This window comes from Sinocyclocheilus rhinocerous, unplaced genomic scaffold (assembly GCF_001515625.1).
Source record: "Sinocyclocheilus rhinocerous isolate Xijiao unplaced genomic scaffold, SAMN03320098_v1.1 scaffold821, whole genome shotgun sequence".
Taxonomy (NCBI): domain Eukaryota; kingdom Metazoa; phylum Chordata; class Actinopteri; order Cypriniformes; family Cyprinidae; genus Sinocyclocheilus; species Sinocyclocheilus rhinocerous.
Genome location: NW_015623656.1, coordinates 283,800 through 301,790, shown reverse-complemented (window position 1 = coordinate 301,790; position 17,991 = coordinate 283,800). Strand labels below are relative to the sequence as shown.

At 37.8% G+C, this 17,991-nt stretch overlaps 2 protein-coding genes across 4 annotated transcripts in view; one reads left to right on the top strand and one right to left on the bottom strand.

The window, feature by feature from the left end:
- Positions 1-7,428, bottom strand: part of LOC107715970 (flotillin-2-like) — a 10,639-nt gene extending 3,211 nt beyond the window's left edge. The window contains exons 1-8 of the mRNA XM_016522290.1: positions 7,194-7,428; positions 5,437-5,518; positions 4,850-4,940; positions 3,835-3,958; positions 3,618-3,736; positions 2,530-2,643; positions 2,312-2,431; positions 1,948-2,162 (exon numbers count right to left, since the gene is read on the bottom strand). Of these exons, the coding sequence (XP_016377776.1) occupies positions 1,948-2,162; positions 2,312-2,431; positions 2,530-2,643; positions 3,618-3,736; positions 3,835-3,958; positions 4,850-4,940; positions 5,437-5,518; positions 7,194-7,242 (914 nt within the window). The 5' untranslated portion in view covers positions 7,243-7,428. The remainder of the gene's footprint in view (positions 1-1,947; positions 2,163-2,311; positions 2,432-2,529; positions 2,644-3,617; positions 3,737-3,834; positions 3,959-4,849; positions 4,941-5,436; positions 5,519-7,193) is intronic.
- Positions 7,429-8,665: 1,237 nt separating this feature from the next.
- fam222bb (family with sequence similarity 222 member Bb) lies at positions 8,666-15,896 on the top strand. Of its 3 annotated transcripts, none has more exons than XR_001636992.1 (4): positions 8,666-8,853; positions 10,393-10,517; positions 10,710-12,958; positions 13,508-15,896. XR_001636992.1 is itself a non-coding variant. In XM_016520518.1 (4 exons), exons 2-3 carry the CDS (start codon positions 10,439-10,441, stop codon positions 12,425-12,427), a joined length of 1,797 nt encoding a protein of 598 aa, XP_016376004.1. In that variant the 5' UTR covers positions 8,666-8,853; positions 10,393-10,438; the 3' UTR covers positions 12,428-12,470; positions 13,008-13,335. The 3 variants fall into 3 exon arrangements, 1 of the variants encoding a protein (XP_016376004.1); XM_016520518.1 differs by lacking the exon at positions 13,508-15,896 and adding an exon at positions 13,008-13,335 and having other exon boundaries at positions 10,710-12,470; XR_001637000.1 differs by lacking the exon at positions 8,666-8,853 and adding an exon at positions 9,105-9,137.
- Positions 15,897-17,991: the final 2,095 nt, after the last annotated feature.

The following is a 17,991-nucleotide window of genomic DNA, read 5'->3' as shown; positions in this document are numbered from 1 at the left end:
TTATTACTGCATACTGTTTTATAATGTACTATAATACTGAGGTGCAGATAATTGCTACAATTTGCAATAAGTAGTATAAATATCAGAAAATCCTGCTATTTTAACATAGTGTAAATAGAATCCATCACTATTTGCACTTAGTGTAAATAGCATCTATCGCTAAGAAAATATGCTATTTTCACTTAGTGCAAATAGCCACTGCCATTTTTTAAATACTTTTAAGTATATCCCCACCCAAATTCTCATGATCATATTGTCTCCCGAGTGTTTTGTACGCTCCGTTAACCTCAGTGGTGTTTAATTTGTTATTCTCTTTAAAAGTGCAGTGCCACAATATTTCAGTGAAGGACGCACAGACATCTACAGGCTAAACAATGGCACCCTGACTGCCATTAGGTATCGGGATGAAATCCTTGGACCCACTGTCAGACCCTACGCTGGTGCAGTGGGTCCTGGCTGGGTTCCTCCTGGTGCACGACAATGCCCGGCCTCATGTGGTGAGTGTATGCAGGCAGTAATACCCCAGGACACCATTCATCGTCTCATTAGGAGCATGCCCCGACGTTGTCAGGCATGCATACAAGCACATGGAGGACATACAAACTACTGAGTACCATCTTGTTGCCCGGCCTCATGTGGTGAGTGTATGCAGGCAGTTTCCTGGAGGATGAAGGAATTGATACCATTGAATGGCCCCCATGCTCGCCTGGCCTAAATCCAATAAAATACCTCTGGGACATTATGTTTTTATATATATATATACCTTTTTTTTTTTTAAGTGTGCATCACCTTTTGAGTCTTTTTTTTATTTATTTGTTTTACATTTATTAAGTCGATAAGACATTTGGGCTGTTACCAACCAAATGAAGTCAGTATTGACAAAATTCATCTTTACAATGCAGAGGAAAAAAAAATGAAAAGATACTTTAAATGTGAAATTAAAACCGCCAGTAGGTGGCAGCAAGTCACTGTTAATAAGTGAGTCATTGCGATTGAACCGAATCCTTTAAACGGTTGATTCATTTGAAACACCATCATGTTGCTCAGAGACGCAAAACAGTGCAGTGGCTGTGTTTGGAACTATTTTTGTTGGCGAAATCGAGCAAAAACAGGCAATATGCTGTCTAAAACATAAGTCTATTAATTAACTTCTTGTTTATTGAACTGTTGTAAAAATCATTTGTAATCGTGCTGATTTTTGGAGAGAGCAGATCTGGGAGGAAATACCCCAGGACACCATTCATCGTCTCATTAGGAGCATGCCCCGACGTTGTCAGGCATGCATACAAGCACATGGAGGACATACAAACTACTGAGTACCATTTTGTGTTGCTGCAATGAAATTTCAGCAAAATGGACTAGCCTGCTGCATCATTTTTTCACTTTGATTTTCAGGGTGTCTTTGAATTCAGCCCTCTGTAGGTTGGTAATTTAATTGCCATTAAACGATGTGGCATCCTTTCGTTCCTAACTCATTACCCAGTCCATATCAGTACAGATATCCAGCATGATATTTTCATGATCTGATGTGTTTTCAAAGTGTTCCTTTAATTTTTTTGAGCAGTGTAGATAGATAGATAGATAGACAGACAGATGTAAAAATCATGTGTAATCATGCTGATTTTTGGAGAGAGAAAAAACGGCACTCTTCTGTGATATTGATTAACTATATGAAATTATGTAAATATATAAATTTTCTGCCCCCATATCTTGAATTTGTGATCATTCTAAATGCATTTTAATAGACCAAATCCTGCAGTGAAAGAACGCACTCTAAATGCGCACTCGCACTAATCTAACCTACTAGAATAATATGCTGTAAAAGGATTAGTCCAACGAATCGTTCGGTTTGTAAAGAGTACCGAATCGAAAGCCTCGTACCGAACGGTTCAATACGAATACGTGTATCGTTACACCCCTAATAGATAGATAGATAGCCACACTCACTTGTGTCCTTCAGCCAGCTGCTGCATCTTGTAAGCCTCTGCTTCAGCAGGACGCTTGACTGTCGCAATCAGCTCCTTCTCTGTCCTCTCAATTTCTTTCTCCTCAATGGAGATCTGCTTTTTCCTCTGCACAACCTCGATTTCGATCTCCTCCAATCTGATCTTCTGCTGCTCTTTAGCTGCCTGTAGTTCATAGGCCAGCTGAGACTCTGCTTTCTGTGTAGAAGAGAGACACATATCACATGATTACTATCACTCTCATCTGAGACTGATAAATGTGAATGTATAAGCTCACATCCGGCCAGCTAACAAGATGACTGTGATTTAAAATGATGGCCCTGGATTGAAATGAAATTTAATCCAACCTTAGTGTTCACTTCTTGATTGAAAGCAGCTTTCTGCAGCTCCAGCTCTCGCTTGGAGTCGGCCATTTTAGTGTCGGCCAAGAACTTCACATCCATCATTTCTTTCTTGCACTCAGCTTCCTGATCAGGGAGGTGGGAGAAAACGGAAGCTAATGAATGCCACACATCTAATGGATAATGCATTAGCAATAAAAACAGTGAAGCCTGAAGTCTCTTACTCTAATCCCAGCATCCCTCTCTGCCTCGGCCACTCCGATGTCAGCGTCCCTTTGTACAGCCGCTGTCTGAGTTTTTCCAAGAGAGCTCAGGTAGTCCAGCTTATCATAGACATCCTGTAAAGAAAAAACAAGTGTCAATATTTTTTATTACATTTTAATGTTTATTTATTATTATTTTAATTATAATATTTAATTATGACTTAAAATGATATGAAATATATCATAAAATGATGTGAAATGTTGTGTGGGTTGTTAACTACAACGATTTTAAAAAATTCATTAATTGAAATAAAGATGAAATAAAAAAATATGAAAAATGTAAAAACTTTAAAATTAGTAAATGAAAATGAGAAATGTTGCCATGGCAACTAAGTGAAATCAAGTAAGTTTAAGTACTAAAATTACTAAAACTAAACACACACAAAAATGACAAAAGCACATAATTACTTTTACTAACAATTTTACTACTACAATTAATAAAATTAATTTAATAAGTTAATTAATTAATTTAATTATGACTAAATTAAATAGAAATGAAATAAACAAATTTAAATTTAAATAAATGAAATAAAAAATAAAAGCTGATTTAAAATATTAAGAAATACTATAAGTAGTGCTGTCAAATCGATTAATGGCATCCAAAATAAAAGTCTGTTTACATAATATATGTGTACTGTGTATATTTTATGTATAAATAAATACACACACATACATGTACATATTTAAGAAATATTTACATGTATATGTATTCATATTGATTTATATCATATATAAATATATTACATGTATTTCTTAAATATATACATGTCTGTGTGTGTATTTATATACTGTATACCTATAAATATACACAGTACACACACATAACACAAACATTTATTTTGGATGCAATTCATTGATTTGACAGCACTAACTATAATATTATTTTTGTATTAATATTATTACTATTATATAAGACATTTATCTGTCACCCCTTGATTTATACATGTATACTGGCTGAAGGTGTCATACTGAGGTCTAGAATGGAGGCGGGTCACTTCTACACCTTGTCCATGCGCATGATTTTGCATTAAGAAACACACACATCTTACTTTTATGGTGAAGCTGAGGATCTCAATGCCCATCCGGCCCACATCAGGAGCTGCCACCTCCCTCACCAGCCGAGCGAACTCATCTCTGTCCTGGTAGATCTGCTCCACTGTCAAAGTGCCTGTCGTAAGAACAGCAACAGAACATCAGCTTCATAGAATCACACACATAAGCACTGTATTTTAATGAGGCTACTGGAATTGTTAGTTATCTATTAACCTAAGATAGAACGCAAATGTCCCTCCAGGGTTTGCAGGACCACAGCCTTGATTTCCAAGACAGACTTTCCCAGAAACTGCTCACAGGCAACCGCCAGCAAGTCTGTGTCAGTCATAACCTTGACCTGATGAAAACACAAAGCAAGAGTTAAACCAGCCCTTCATTTTGCTTTTTGAACTCTTCGAAAATAATTTGAAATAAAAGTTAAAAAACGTACTACCATTCAAAGGTTTAGAGCCATTACAAAATTTTAGGCAGCCATTATTCCAGTGTTCAGTGTAGGGTTATTATAATTAACTTTAACTAAAACTTTAAGTAAAATAAACTAAAAATAAAATATAAAAACTAAACTTTAACTTATTCTATTTCAGCTACTTTCCAAGGCAACATTTATCCTTTTTTGTATTCAACTTGATCCTAAAATGGTACTAAAATAACTCAAACTGAAATAAAAATTGAATAAAAACTATACAGACATTTATTTTTAAACAACATAAACTAATGAAAATGACAAAAAACACAACAAAATTACTAAAAATAAAACTATTTCAAAATATTAATAAAAACTATAATAGTATCTTAATGATACTAAAATAACATTGCTTGGGTATCACATGATCCTTCAGAAATCATTCTAATGAGCTGATTTGCTACTCACAAAACATTACTTATTATTATCCATGTTGAAAACAGTTGTGCTGCTTAATATATCTGTAATAAATGTGATACATTTTTTTCAGGACTTTTTGAGTATTTAAAATATAAATCTGTAACATTATTAATGTATTTACTGTCATTTTCGATCAATTTAATGCATCCTTATTCAATAAAAGTATTCATTTCTTTCACAAAAAGGCTAAACTTTTGAACGATAGTTTATATACCATAACTTTCAAGACCCAAAAACAATGTACTGATACTAAGCTGCAATGATGACTGCAATAATGATGCAAATAATGGAAAATCTAAAAAATAAATGTAATAAAACAACAGTAAATGAGCTCTGAGTGTTTACTTGAGCAACTCCTGTAACTGTAATAGCGACTCCCTCCGCTGTCTCCACGTCTTCACACTTAGGCTGTAGTGTCATAATCTCTAGTGTAATTCTGTGGGAAAACACAACCTTTAAGTATAACTAAACAATGCCTAAAGCAAGAAAAACCTGATTTACCAAAGCTTGTCAGCGTTGCAGAATTCAAAAAATGGGACAAGAGTGCAAAGACAATGGCAGTGGCTGACAGGAAATTCAGTATGCAATCAGAGATGTTCACAGGAAAGAATGAAGCAAACGCTCGATAGAAAAGCATCAGATCAGCTCATAAATCAACTAATTCATCTGATCATGGAAATTTAAGAAGTAAACAGAAATAGTAACGACAGAAGATGTATATGATAAAAGTATCTCTTAAAGCAATCTCTGAAGACCTCTATACAGCCAAACTGGTTTGACAAACACACCTGACCAGGCGTGCCTTTTAGTTTTCTAAGGTCAGGCATTATAGTCACAGCTAAACATTGACTGTGTGTTGTTTTAGTGAACTTTGACTACATTTACTGCACTGCAGAGTGAAACGTGATCCTCATTTATTTGACTGGCATTACCTCTGTGTGTCTGATATAAGCCACCATGCCCATGCCCAGCCTCCCACCACATATGTCTTTGCGTCTGACCCACAACAGGCACCTAGAAGAGGGGAAGAAACACTTGTGATTGCAGTGATAATCTCAAAAGACACAGTCAAACATTACAAGGATAGGATCTGTGTGAACAGAGTTCAATGGTGATTAATACATGAAGTGAACTAGAAGATGCTATGAAAGATGCCCTTACTAAAAAGTCATATCATGGTACTCTGACTACCATTAGTGTTGTTTTAGTATAATTGAAACACTATTATAGATTTAATTCATATTTTTATTTTTTTTTATTTGTATATATTTTGAAAGTTTTTAGTAATTTTGTGTTTTGTCATTTTTTTAGTTGTTGTTGTTGTTGTTTTAAATATGTATATATAGTTTTTTATTGATTTTTATTTCAGCTTTAAAAGTTTTAGTTATTTTTGTGTCATTTTAATATCAAGTTAAACTAAATGAAAATGAGAAATTTTGCCTTGGCAACTAACTGAAATAAAATTTATGTTTAAGTACATTTTACTTGATTTAGTTTACACAAAAACTGAATATATATATATATATATATACATTACTAAAAAGTCATATCATGGTACTCTGACTACCATTAGTGTTGTTTTAGTATAATTGAAACACTATTATAGATTTAATTCATATTTTTATTTTTTTTTATTTGTATATATTTTGAAAGTTTTTAGTAATTTTGTGTTTTGTCATTTTTTTAGTTGTTGTTGTTGTTGTTTTAAATATGTATATATAGTTTTTTATTGATTTTTATTTCAGCTTTAAAAGTTTTAGTTATTTTTGTGTCATTTTAATATCAAGTTAAACTAAATGAAAATGAGAAATTTTGCCTTGGCAACTAACTGAAATAAAATTTATGTTTAAGTACATTTTACTATTACACACAAAAAAAATATATATATATATATATATATACACACACACACACACACACACACATATATATATATATATATATATATATATAATATAATATTAAAGGAACTAAATAAATAAATAATTTGAATAGAATACATTTTTAAAACGTTTTGAAAGTAATAATAAATAATTTTTCTTTGGTCTTTTGGACCAAATGTACCATGGTAGTATTATAATATTCTTGGAGATACCCTGGAATACCATGTAAATATGGTAATGTTATCTGATACTATCTAAATGCTGGAGATTAAACAGTAATGTTACTTCACGTTGCCATTTCTCAACATTTTAAAGAAATCAGCACAATGTAACGTCACCATATCACTGTTAAGCATCAAAGTGGCCGTTTCGATAAAAATAGTATATTTAGTTATGAATGAATGTAAAGAGCTATCAAATATTAAATCACTATTAAAGTGTAACGGGATGCACCTAGCAAACATAAGATACAAAAGGGAAAATAACTGCAAACACTGAGTTTCGCAATTGAATATGTTTGCGCTCGAATTTATCATACGTTTCAAAAAACGATAAGTTAAAATGATACAATTTTTTAAACAGTTATGAATGACTCGTGTAAATGCGGAAGAGCTGATGAGCTAACGTAGTAACTTAGCTGTAGCTAGCTAATACACGACTGGATGATATTATTTACCACAGTGAACAGTACATGTGAAAACAAACATTTACATGCACACTTCATTAACGAATGAATGCAATAATTGCATATAAATATTAAACTCCTAATATTACAAGTTATAGTAAAAACACATATATTACGATACCTGACACAACGAGCGCTTCATTTGGTCCAACAGTCAGGCAGCAACCCATACTTGCATTTAATACCAAACAATAATCCTTTCGTGTGTATTCCTGTATATTTAATAAAGCGTTTATTTAGCAGCTTTTTGACTCGCAAAATGAAAAAATCTCCGCCCTAGTGAGAGAATAAATGTTTGTCAACACAGGCGACCCTGCCCACCGCCACAGGAAGGAAGGGTGGTACGTGATACTGTATGGCTGTGGTGTCAAACCTAGCGAGTTCCCTGCCTAGACAGCACGAAGGTGCTTATGATGGCCAAAGATGCTGTCTAGATAGGCAGCTCACTAGTTTTTGAGACACAGACTGTGTGTTGTCATGATTACTGTAAATGCTGACTGTATTCATGTATATATTGATTGTGCTTTTATTGATGAGCTGCATGGATATACTCTATGTGTTGTGCATGTGATATTTAGTTTTTTCACTTTTACATGTTTATCCACATATTTTGTTAGCTTTTAAATGTATATTCCTATTCTGTCGCCATTTATGTTTTAATTTTAGTGGCCTCAGGAGTAGATTTTATGCTTTTATACATTTTACATTGAGAAAGAAAGACTTACTGTGGTAGTACTATAGTGAACTGATGGTATCAAATGGTACCATTATACTTTTTTATATGTATACCATGATATGACATTGATGATGAAAAAGGCTGGACTACTACGTTTTTTTTTTTTTTGCATTGTGACATAAAAAACAGAAATCCAAATGACATATTGGTTTGATTTATTTAAAAAAATATGTAATTTATTAAAAATATTTGTATTACTGTAATTTTTAATGCAATCGAGACAAATATAGAGTCACGGTACATAAAATATTGAGGGTCTTAGAAATAGGATTTTTAAAATCATTTTTACAAATATTTTTATTTGGACAATTTAGTTTTTTTCCATTGTGACATAAAAACAAAATAAAAATATTTTTATTACAGCAATTTTTAATGCAATAGAGACAAATATTGAGTCAGGGCACATAAAAATATTAAGGGTCTTAAAAATAGACTTTAAAAATAATTTTTACAAATGTTTTTATTGGACTATTATTTTTTCACTGGGATATAAAAACAAAATAAAAATATTTATATTACAGCATTTATTAATGCAATAGAGACAAATATTGAGTCAGGGCACATAAAAATATTGAGGGTTTAAATTTTTTTTTTTATCATTTCACATAAAAACATAAAATAAAATATTTGTATTACAGCCATTTTTAATGCAATAGTGTAAAATGTTAAATTAGGAGTCTGGACTCCTGGACTACAAAAATGCAAAAAAAAAAACTTAAGGGTTTTAAAATTAGTCTTTGTTTTCTTTATATATAATATAATATAATATAATATAATATAATATAATAATTTCTTTTAACCAGTGTAATTCCCATTCAGTAGGTGGCGCGTTGAACCCAAGTTACCTTCGCATTTCCTCGACCTCAGCGAGGAACACACGTGGGAAAAGCTTACTGCGCATGCGCGGATATGGGCTGCAGCAGTGGGCACAGGGCAGCAGCAGTGACTAGACAAGCGCTTTATCGACACAAGCAGAGTACAGGTGCCGAATAACCCAGCAAAATGCTCTTTTAAACAATCACACGTCTCATCCCGAAGCCAGAGAGTAAGTTTCGCTTTCGACACCTCCCATCCGGTCATTTTAATGCGGTTTTAAAAAGCTGTGAGATGAAAGCCGGGCAGTGGCTCGCACAAAGAAGACACAGGCTATATGCTAGTAGTTGTAGCAAGTGTAGAGACAGAGGTACCAAGACAGGCTGAGATCTCACTCTGATCACCTTTTAGATTGGTTAGTAGTTAGCTGGGCGTTAAATGAGCACGACAAACCTTCAGCCAACCGGATACATCTTATCTACAGGGCAGATGTGTGCTACAGTGACCCTAAATTGTGTAAGTGTGTCTGTGCTGATCTGAGATAAATGTAATGCATGTAGCTTGTGGCTAAGCAAACTTTGGTGGCTAGCAGATTTATTATAGGGTGGATGAAATGGCAACCACAAATTGTACTTTCAACTCAAAGTGCTTTGGTTTTATGATTGGCTAAGTTAATTGTGTTTGAGATTTCACAATGTAGCTCAGCTCTTCCAAAGCTCCTGTTGTTTTTAATTAAGACCATAAATGTGTGTCAGCTTAAATGTAAGTATTTGCTTGTAAGAGCTGTGAACTGTGAGTTCGTTTAGATGTTGAACCCAGTTCAAGTTTTTTTTTGTAGAGCACCACCTAAATAAACAACTCCCCCATCCATTGGTCCATTTTGGGGATGATATAACGGGACGTGCTTGGGTCATCTTTGATTCTAAACAAATCCAGGATGTTTAAGGCAGTGTGGCTGATAACACCTCCTTCAGTGTAAAATTAAAAGCAGCTCCCTGATGAAAATAGCTGGGGGTTGGGTGCGCAGAACATGTCAGGCTCTGTCTCGACTGCACTTTTTGACACCTGCACATCTCAGATTGGAGGAGTCAGCTGGGAGCATGTGGCCTGTGGTCGTGTTGCCGCATCCCCTGCCGTGCCCCTGGGCACCTGCCAGGCAGATGGGAGAATGCGTTTGCATCGCACTCCTGACACTCAAACTGCAGGGTGTGCACAGTGGGCCTTGACACCAGCTGTTTCAGAGAGCTATTTAAAAAAGGTCATGCTTGAATGCATGATGTTTAAATAAATGGCTACAATGAGGCAATTACAGAGATCTATAGCTACAGCGTTTGATGGATGTTCAGGTGAATTAGCAACGGTAGGGTCTTTGTACACTTCTGCGATTGCCGTTTTCTTGCGGCCGGCTGTAAATCATGTCATTTGTTGACTAGCACGCTCTACTCAGTATTACTTACTTAGCTTGTTGGGATATTCACTGTGTGCTGGTTTTCAATCTGCAAGTCTTTTTTCTGATTATTGCTTCTTCTGCTGCTGTGTTGCAGCAAACCACCACTAATTAAACTAGAAATGTCCTCTTAATAATTTATTACTCTCATTAATTCCCATTGCAGTGTGTTCCATTAAACCTTCATCTACACGTAAAATTGGATCTCTTTAATGGCACCCTCGGAGGAGAAAATAGACAATGTTTCTTTTTTTACACCATGTATTTTAAGAGACAAATGATGTGAATCCGTTTTTGTTCCTGACGTGACTGTTTCCTTTGCAGTGTGATGAGGAGTGAGAGTCCAATGTTGCATTAGTCTCATTGTGATATGCTGGCCTGTCTGCCGGTATCAAACCCCTCCCTCCAGCTTCTCTCGCACACGCAGATGAACACTGGACTTCAGAAATGTAAGAAATGGCCGTTAACCGAAATGAGCTTTGTTCTGATTAGACTGCATGTACGTTTGACCTAGTTTGTCCCTTTGTTAGCTCTGCCTCTTGACCCTGCTCCGTCAGAGCCCTGATAAGCAGTTTTATATTATCACATTTGCGCCACATTTCTTGCAGTACCCTTCATATTTGGCCTTCTCTTGCTCACAGGGGACACTACACAGAGGATGAGATCAGCACACTATCCTACCCCAGCGGATTTGGATGCCTATGCTAAGAAAGTTGCCAATAACCCACTGACTATAAAAATCTTCCCCAATAGTGTCAAAGTACCTCAGAGGAAGCATATTCGCCGCACCGTCAACGGTCTCGACACCTCCAGCCAGCGCTACAGCCCCTACCCACCTCAGGTCAACACCCGGACGGGCCTCTTGGCCATCGTCAAAGTCCCTGTCAAAGGGATCCTCAAGGACATCGAAGGCGGCCGAGCCCGTTTTCTCCCTAAGCTCATCATGAACCCGCACAGTGGGCTTTACGCCAATCCCAGCACTTTAAATGTTCCTCACACTGTTCCACACCTTCAGACTCCTTTAGGCCAGAAGAGTCTCGCTCACTCTCAGGCCTTGCAGGCCCATCCGCAGTCCCTGCAGCAGAAGAGCAGTTTACAACCACAGCAGAGCCTGGCCCACCAGGAGGCTTTACATCAGAGCCAGGCTCACCAACCGCCAGTACCGCACCACACCCTAAACCACCAACAGACTCTCATGCAGCAGCAGCCACAATTGCCTGGTCCGCAAGGACTCCGGCATCTGCCCGATATGGCGCAGTCGGTGCACCTGCAGCACTCCCAGGGCTTCTCTCAATCCCAGCCCATGCCACAGGCCTCTTGCGCCGGCCCTCCGGCCCCCGGGGTCTTACAGCCCCCCCTGGCAGGCTTGCAGATGCCACGCAAGCTGCCCGACGCCGATGCCCCTCCCAATGTGACTGTGTCTACCTCAACCATCCCGCTTTCCATGGCTGCCAGCCTGCACCAGAACCGGCCCAGTGACCTGAGCAGCATCGTCAATCAGATCAACCAGTTCTGCCAGGCTCGGGCCGGCATGGGCTCTACCTCCATGTGTGAAGGACAGATCGCCAACCCCAGTCCCATCAGCCGCAACCAGCTCATCAATGCGAGCTCTCGGGTGTGCACCCATCCCGGTGTCGGTCCTCCACCTTCTTGCATCCTTGGTAACGCTGATAAAGGCGGTCCTGCTCCCGCTCTGCCACTGCCTGACATCGCTGCCATGAACAGGATGCCTCTTTACCACAATGACATGAAGCAGCATCAATCCCAGCCACAGTTACCCCAGCAACAACGTCAGCAGGGCCCTTGGGGGCAACACCAGTTGGCACACCTTCAGCACCTTCCGGAGGGAGCGGCTCACCAGGGCAAGAATCTCCCTAGAGAGGCCCTAGTTGGACCGGGGTTCCTCACCAAGAACATGGGCTACCCGCAGGAGGTGTGCATGGCACAGCCCTTCAACTTGAAGCCCTCAACTGATAAACCAACACCATCTCCTCCGGTCAACGGGATGCACATGAGTTACAGTAACGGCCACTACATGCAGCCTCCCTGGAACAACATCCTACCCACGCCAAACAGTGACAGCTCAGGGTCTCAAGACCTGGTGGGGCCGTTCCACGGGGGCCTTTCAGGGGCCTCCATAGACTGCACCCCCGGAGCACAGTACAGGACCGGGGCAGCCATTTCCAGTCAGACGAACCTGATGCAGACCATGGAGTACATGGGCGGCGACTTCCAGGCGCCCTGCTTCCGAGCGCAGAATCCTGGCACAATGGCAAAGATGCGTAGAGCATCAGTCAGCAGGGCCACAGATTCAGGTGATAGTAGAAATGTGCACATCCACCACCCAGGGTACAGATGAGCTGCTGCCAGTTGACGCTAGTCAGTGTTATTCTGAGCGCAAGGAAAAAAATTCCCCCTCTTCCCGTTTCGTTCTCAGTCTTGCAAGTGATCTACTGAATGTTTCCAGTACAATGATTTATGTGGCTACCACAAAGCTGAACCCCCTTTTCTTTTAATTTTAGTAGTTTAGATTGCTTAAATAAGTAGCTTTTGGAAAACGCTGTACGCATTTATTTATTTTAGTTTGTTTATTTGAATAATTTTTTGTCATAAAAGCTTCAGTTTATGATATCAGCACTGTTTTTTTCCATTCCTATCTGGTCTGTGTTATACAAATGAAAAATGTACCACACAACACGCATATATTTACTTTCTCTTTTTGATTAGCAAATGTCCATTATTTAAGAAATTCCCAGCAAATGCCATTTGTATGTAGTTTAGGCCTACTTGAGATTTGAAGTACTAACTCAATGAAGACATTTAAGGGGTGCCATGATACTGAAATATTTGGCTGTTCCATCTAAGCTAACAGCTTGTACAATGTATAGAGGTTGATTTTATTTTTGTTTGACGCTAGTCAGTGTTATTCTGAGCGCAAGGAAAAAAATTCCCCCTCTTCCCGTTTCGTTCTCAGTCTTGCAAGTGATCTACTGAATGTTTCCAGTACAATGATTTATGTGGCTACCACAAAGCTGAACCCCCATGTGCCACTTTTTTTCTTTTAATTTTAGTAGTTTAGATTGCTTAAATAAGTAGCTTTTGGAAAACGCTGTACGCATTTATTTATTTTAGTTTGTTTATTTGAATAATTTTTTGTCATAAAAGCATCAGTTTATGATATCAGCACTGTTTTTTTCCATTCCTATCTGGTCTGTGTTATACAAATGAAAAATGTACCACACAACACGCATATATTTCCTTTCTCTTTTTGATTAGCAAATGTCCATTATTTAAGAAATTCCCAGCAAATGCCATTTGTATGTAGTTTAGGCCTACTTGAGATTTGAAGTACTAACTCAATGAAGACATTTAAGGGGTGCCATGATACTGAAATATTTGGCTGTTCCATCTAAGCTAACAGCTTGTACAATGTATAGAGGTTGATTTTATTTTTGTTCCTCTCAATGTTTACATATTGTGCTTTTTGTAACTAATTCTGAATCGATATGAAAGTGCAAACTGATACTGGGATATGCACATATGACAAGACTGTTTCTTTTTCAGACTGTTGAACATGAATCAGGTTAAAGTCTTAGATGGAAATGTTACACTAGGGCTGAGTCAAGCCACATTGTGTACAATGTTAATCCTTCCCTTGAAGTGTCAGCTAATGCACTATCCTTTTTATTCCCTCTTTTTTTCTCGATTATCCTATTAGATTTCAGTTTAAATGGAGACTGCTGTAAACTGAAATTGCTTCGGGACTTGTGCTGTGCCCTAATTGCATAGAGTAGGGTTTTATTTTGTCTCTCAATTTAATTGTTACTACTTGAATTTCATTGGAAAGAGACAGTGACGGCAGGCTTCGACTCACTACAGGACTTAAGTTTAGCAGCCGACCCAAAGCTACCTTTGGGAAGAGTGTCATCATCTGCTCGTGCGTTAGTCCATCGTTAAAGGAAAGACGTGCTTGACCGTAATTGGATGACGGAAGTGTGTTGAAGTAAGCGCAATATAAATGAGCACCACGGGCTAGCCTGTGGCTTTACTGCTGTGCTACTGTATCTGAGAGGTGTGATTAGCAGGTGTGAATGCGTTGTGTTGGGGCGGATTGGCTCACTGCTTTTGCTCCATCATTAACACCATACCGCTCTTCCCTGGCGGGATCACTTCCATCTCCGTCACACGCTGTTGTGTCAGCTGAAGCCTGCCACTGCATTTTCCTCCCACTTTAGGCACTTGATGTGTCATGTCGGTCTTATCTAAAATAGCTGAAATGCACCGCCGGTGACAGTCTAAGTCTGTTCGACGGGAAATAACCAAAACAAAAGACGCATTTTAAGTTGAGTTGTTCTGTGAATTCGATAATTGATCCATCCCATGCTCCACGGTTTAACTCCCATGGAGAGTTTCTCTCTTTCTCAGGTCTACCTGTGCCTCTTCTCATGTTCTCCCTTGACTTTTACATCGACTGAGTCTCTCCACCTTTATCAGGGCAGGCCATCTGGCAGTGGAGCATGGGTATTGTCAGACTTTGGTGGAGCAACTGCAGATGAGCGAGTGGTGGAGCCGTGACTCCCAGTATCATAACCTCCCTGTTTGCCCCTCAGAAGCCTTAAATATTTTATCCTTGAACTGTCCTTGACAATAGGCATGGTGTAGAATATAAATTAATGATATTTAGCTAAATTTGTTTTTGTGAAACCGTAAATCGGGGGAGCAAACTCCCGAAAGGAAGAGGTTTCTTTTGTATTTAGCAATGTATGTGTAGTACTGGGCTGTAACAGTTTTGCATTCACACCACATCATGTTATGTTTCCCCACACTAGCATCTTTATTTGCTCCGTTTACCATTGCAGCAAAACCTGTTCCAGTCCTTTCCCGTAATGGGCGAACGCATTCGTCAGAAACGCAAGCTCGTCTAAAAGGTTTGCGTAGAGGCTGATGTTTTTCAATAACACCAGGCCTAGTTTAAGTTCACGTCAGGATACGTTGCCCATGAAGCTGCTATTTTATTCCGACTACAAAAAGTTATTTCTTATAAATGTTGTGAGGATAGAGTTAAGATCTAATTTATATTATGCCTTTTTTGCAATGCAATATTGTTAATAGGTTGAGCGTCGGGAGGCATAATAAGTTATTCCATTTGCCTGTCGACCATGTCGTTGTAAAGCTTGAACGTTTAGACTTCCTGTATTACTTTTGATCCTCTTTTCATGCCTTGTTACAGCTCAAGAGTACAAAGTCAGGTTACTCTTTTAATAGTTACTATCTCTATGTGAAGTGCCTCCTCTGGGCTGATGTGGACCGTGTGTATGTGACCGTAGGGATGGAAAATGGACCGGCGCTAGTGCACATTCCGTAGACGTAGTGCACTGCTCACGAACGGGGAACCGAGCTACTTTAAAAACTACTGATATCGTTCAGAAGAAAAAATGAACACCGTGTACTGCTGCAGGTGTAAGATCTGTTCAGATTTGAATAGTTGCTGCTGAATCACTAGTTTAGGTGGCGAGAGCTACGCTGCTGAACTCCCTAGTGTCCTTGAAACATTCGAAGGAATGCTCTGGAAAGTTCTTTGTCTTTTGGAGCACATGCACTCCTGCCCCCATTACCCCCCTCCCTTCCTGCCCCTCTTCCCAAAACAACACAATGGCAGTTTTGGACTACAGGAGTGTGTGTTAGGAGTTGAGTGTGTCTCATCTTGTTCCACCAAAGAACAAAATGTTACTTGAATGGTAGCAGTGTGCACCTGTTTTGTGTAACCGAAAACTGTCATTCCAGATACACATTTTTTCAGGAACGTGTTGCACAAACATTCCCCTCTAACCAAAATAAAGTTTGACTTGCATTTGCAAAGTGTGTCTTGTCTGTTTTTGTTTTCTTGTATAGTTGAATATTTCACTGATTATTGAATAAAATGGGTTACAAAAGTAATTATTTTGGATTAATAAGACATTATGTTCCGACATATTCACCTATATTTGAGTGCACTCACCTTTCATTTTTGCATTAAAATGTGTTTTCCTCAGCTTTTAATCAATAATAATGTAAATTATAATAGAATCAAATATTATCTCTATTGTGACGGGACGTAAGACTGATTTTTCAGGTCAGTCTTGAATTTTCAGTATGTTGTGTTGGAAAATCTAAAAACAAAATAATCTGATGAAATAATAAAAAATCGTTTGTCATGTATTTAAAGTAGTAGCCATTTTGTTTGCTGGTGTTGTTGGCTACCAACTTAAAATGAAGGAAATTACCTTTTTGAAAGCCTATTCAAGCAGTTTCTTAAAATTAGGCTATTCTGTACTATACTTACCAGAGCCTGTGTATTAGTAACCACTAGCCTGGAAAGAAGTGCTTGAGAATGGACAGTAATTTAAATCATGCGACATTTTCTAAATGTTTTTATGCTTGCCAAGGATTAACAGTAAATTCCGGTCCTCGGATTCGATTGGCTGAGCGGTGTTAGTTCATCTGTCAGCGCTAGGACGTTTCATTATTTGTATCACTGCGCAATCTGAGTTTGCGTTTCATACAGACTTGTCAGTCGGTGATTTAGTATTTTCACTTAAGTGACTCTTTATGCAGTTAACATCATCGACATGCTAAGAAAGTGGAAACAAGTGACAGTGTTTCTGAATAAATCAACAAATAATTTAGTTCTACAATCTACATTGAATAATTTAGTATTCAATGAATAGGCTATTTCACTCACGATTGATCAAAATAACTGTTGCTCAAAGATGCGCGACGTTAAATCGTATCTCTGGAACTATTTTCGTTGGCGGAGCAATAATAGACAAACTAACTGGCAATATTTGTTCTAACATAAAAGTTATTCAGTAAAGCAATATCACGTGCAGCTGTGCTTTTGGTCTGAATGACAACAGGGCTGTGATTACAGCAACGCGATACATAAAAGATAGGCTATGGAGTATTGAGGAATAGACTGAGTACAGGTGGTTTTAGGGTTGGTGAGGGATAATGTCCCCTGAAACCAACGCAGAATTTGTAATGGTTTTCCTCGTTATAATGGGAATTGTAGCCTACTGGTTTTATTGGAAACTGTAATCGGTCTTTGTCAGGTGACGTCACACTCACGAGAATCGAAGTGCATTTTGGGTATCGCCGCCATTTGTAAGGTATCAAAGCCGAGGTGTTCTGTAGTTGGAGAATTGTCTTTTTCATTTGATTTAAAATGGTCCGTTCTTGTGTTAAAGTCTGCAATAGTGAATTACATGATAGAAAAGGTCAAAAACTCACCACGAAGAAAGATATTTTAGGTCTCACACTTGAAAAAAAGACTAAACAACAAGAGGCGTCGCCGCGTCAGATGGCCTGGGTTGCAGCGGTGATCATATTTGCCAAAATAGGTTTAATGGTAGAGACTCACATGATGTAATTACTTACAATTGTGCAAATTATGTGCGCAAATCAATGGTAGACAAAAACAGATCATATAAGTGTATAATTAAATAAAATAATTTTTATTTAATTATATGATTATCTGAATAGGAATCTAAGACCACACACACAAGCATGAAAGTGTTCCTTTCATAAGTAACATAGGATTTGTATTAGTAAGGTTCTTTCATCTCATCATCAACAAATACTTCACTGCATTTTATGGAATGGAATAAAAAACTTATTTCATGTTTGCTTAATGAAGTGTGGAAACCATTATACAGCGACAGGATTCCTTGTTGAATGGAAAGTTCAGAAGAACAGCATTTATTTGAAATATACATCTTTTTTTTTTTACATTATAAATGTCTTTACTGTCATTTTTATTAAACTGATGCATTCTTGAAGAGCAAAAATATACATTTCTTTAAAAAAAATGAATTTTTTTTATAGTAATCCTAAACTTTTGAATGATAATGTAATGTATCAAATGCCAGAATCAAGTGAAGAATT

Bases quoted from the DNA above. Each gene is read 5' to 3' on its own strand.
- fam222bb (XM_016520518.1), top strand. From the start codon at position 10,439: ATGCTGGCCTGTCTGCCGGTATCAAACCCCTCCCTCCAGCTTCTCTCG. The intron at 10,518-10,709 runs GTAAGAAATGGC...TCTTGCTCACAG, and splicing joins GAACACTGGACTTCAGAAAT to GGGACACTACACAGAGGATG.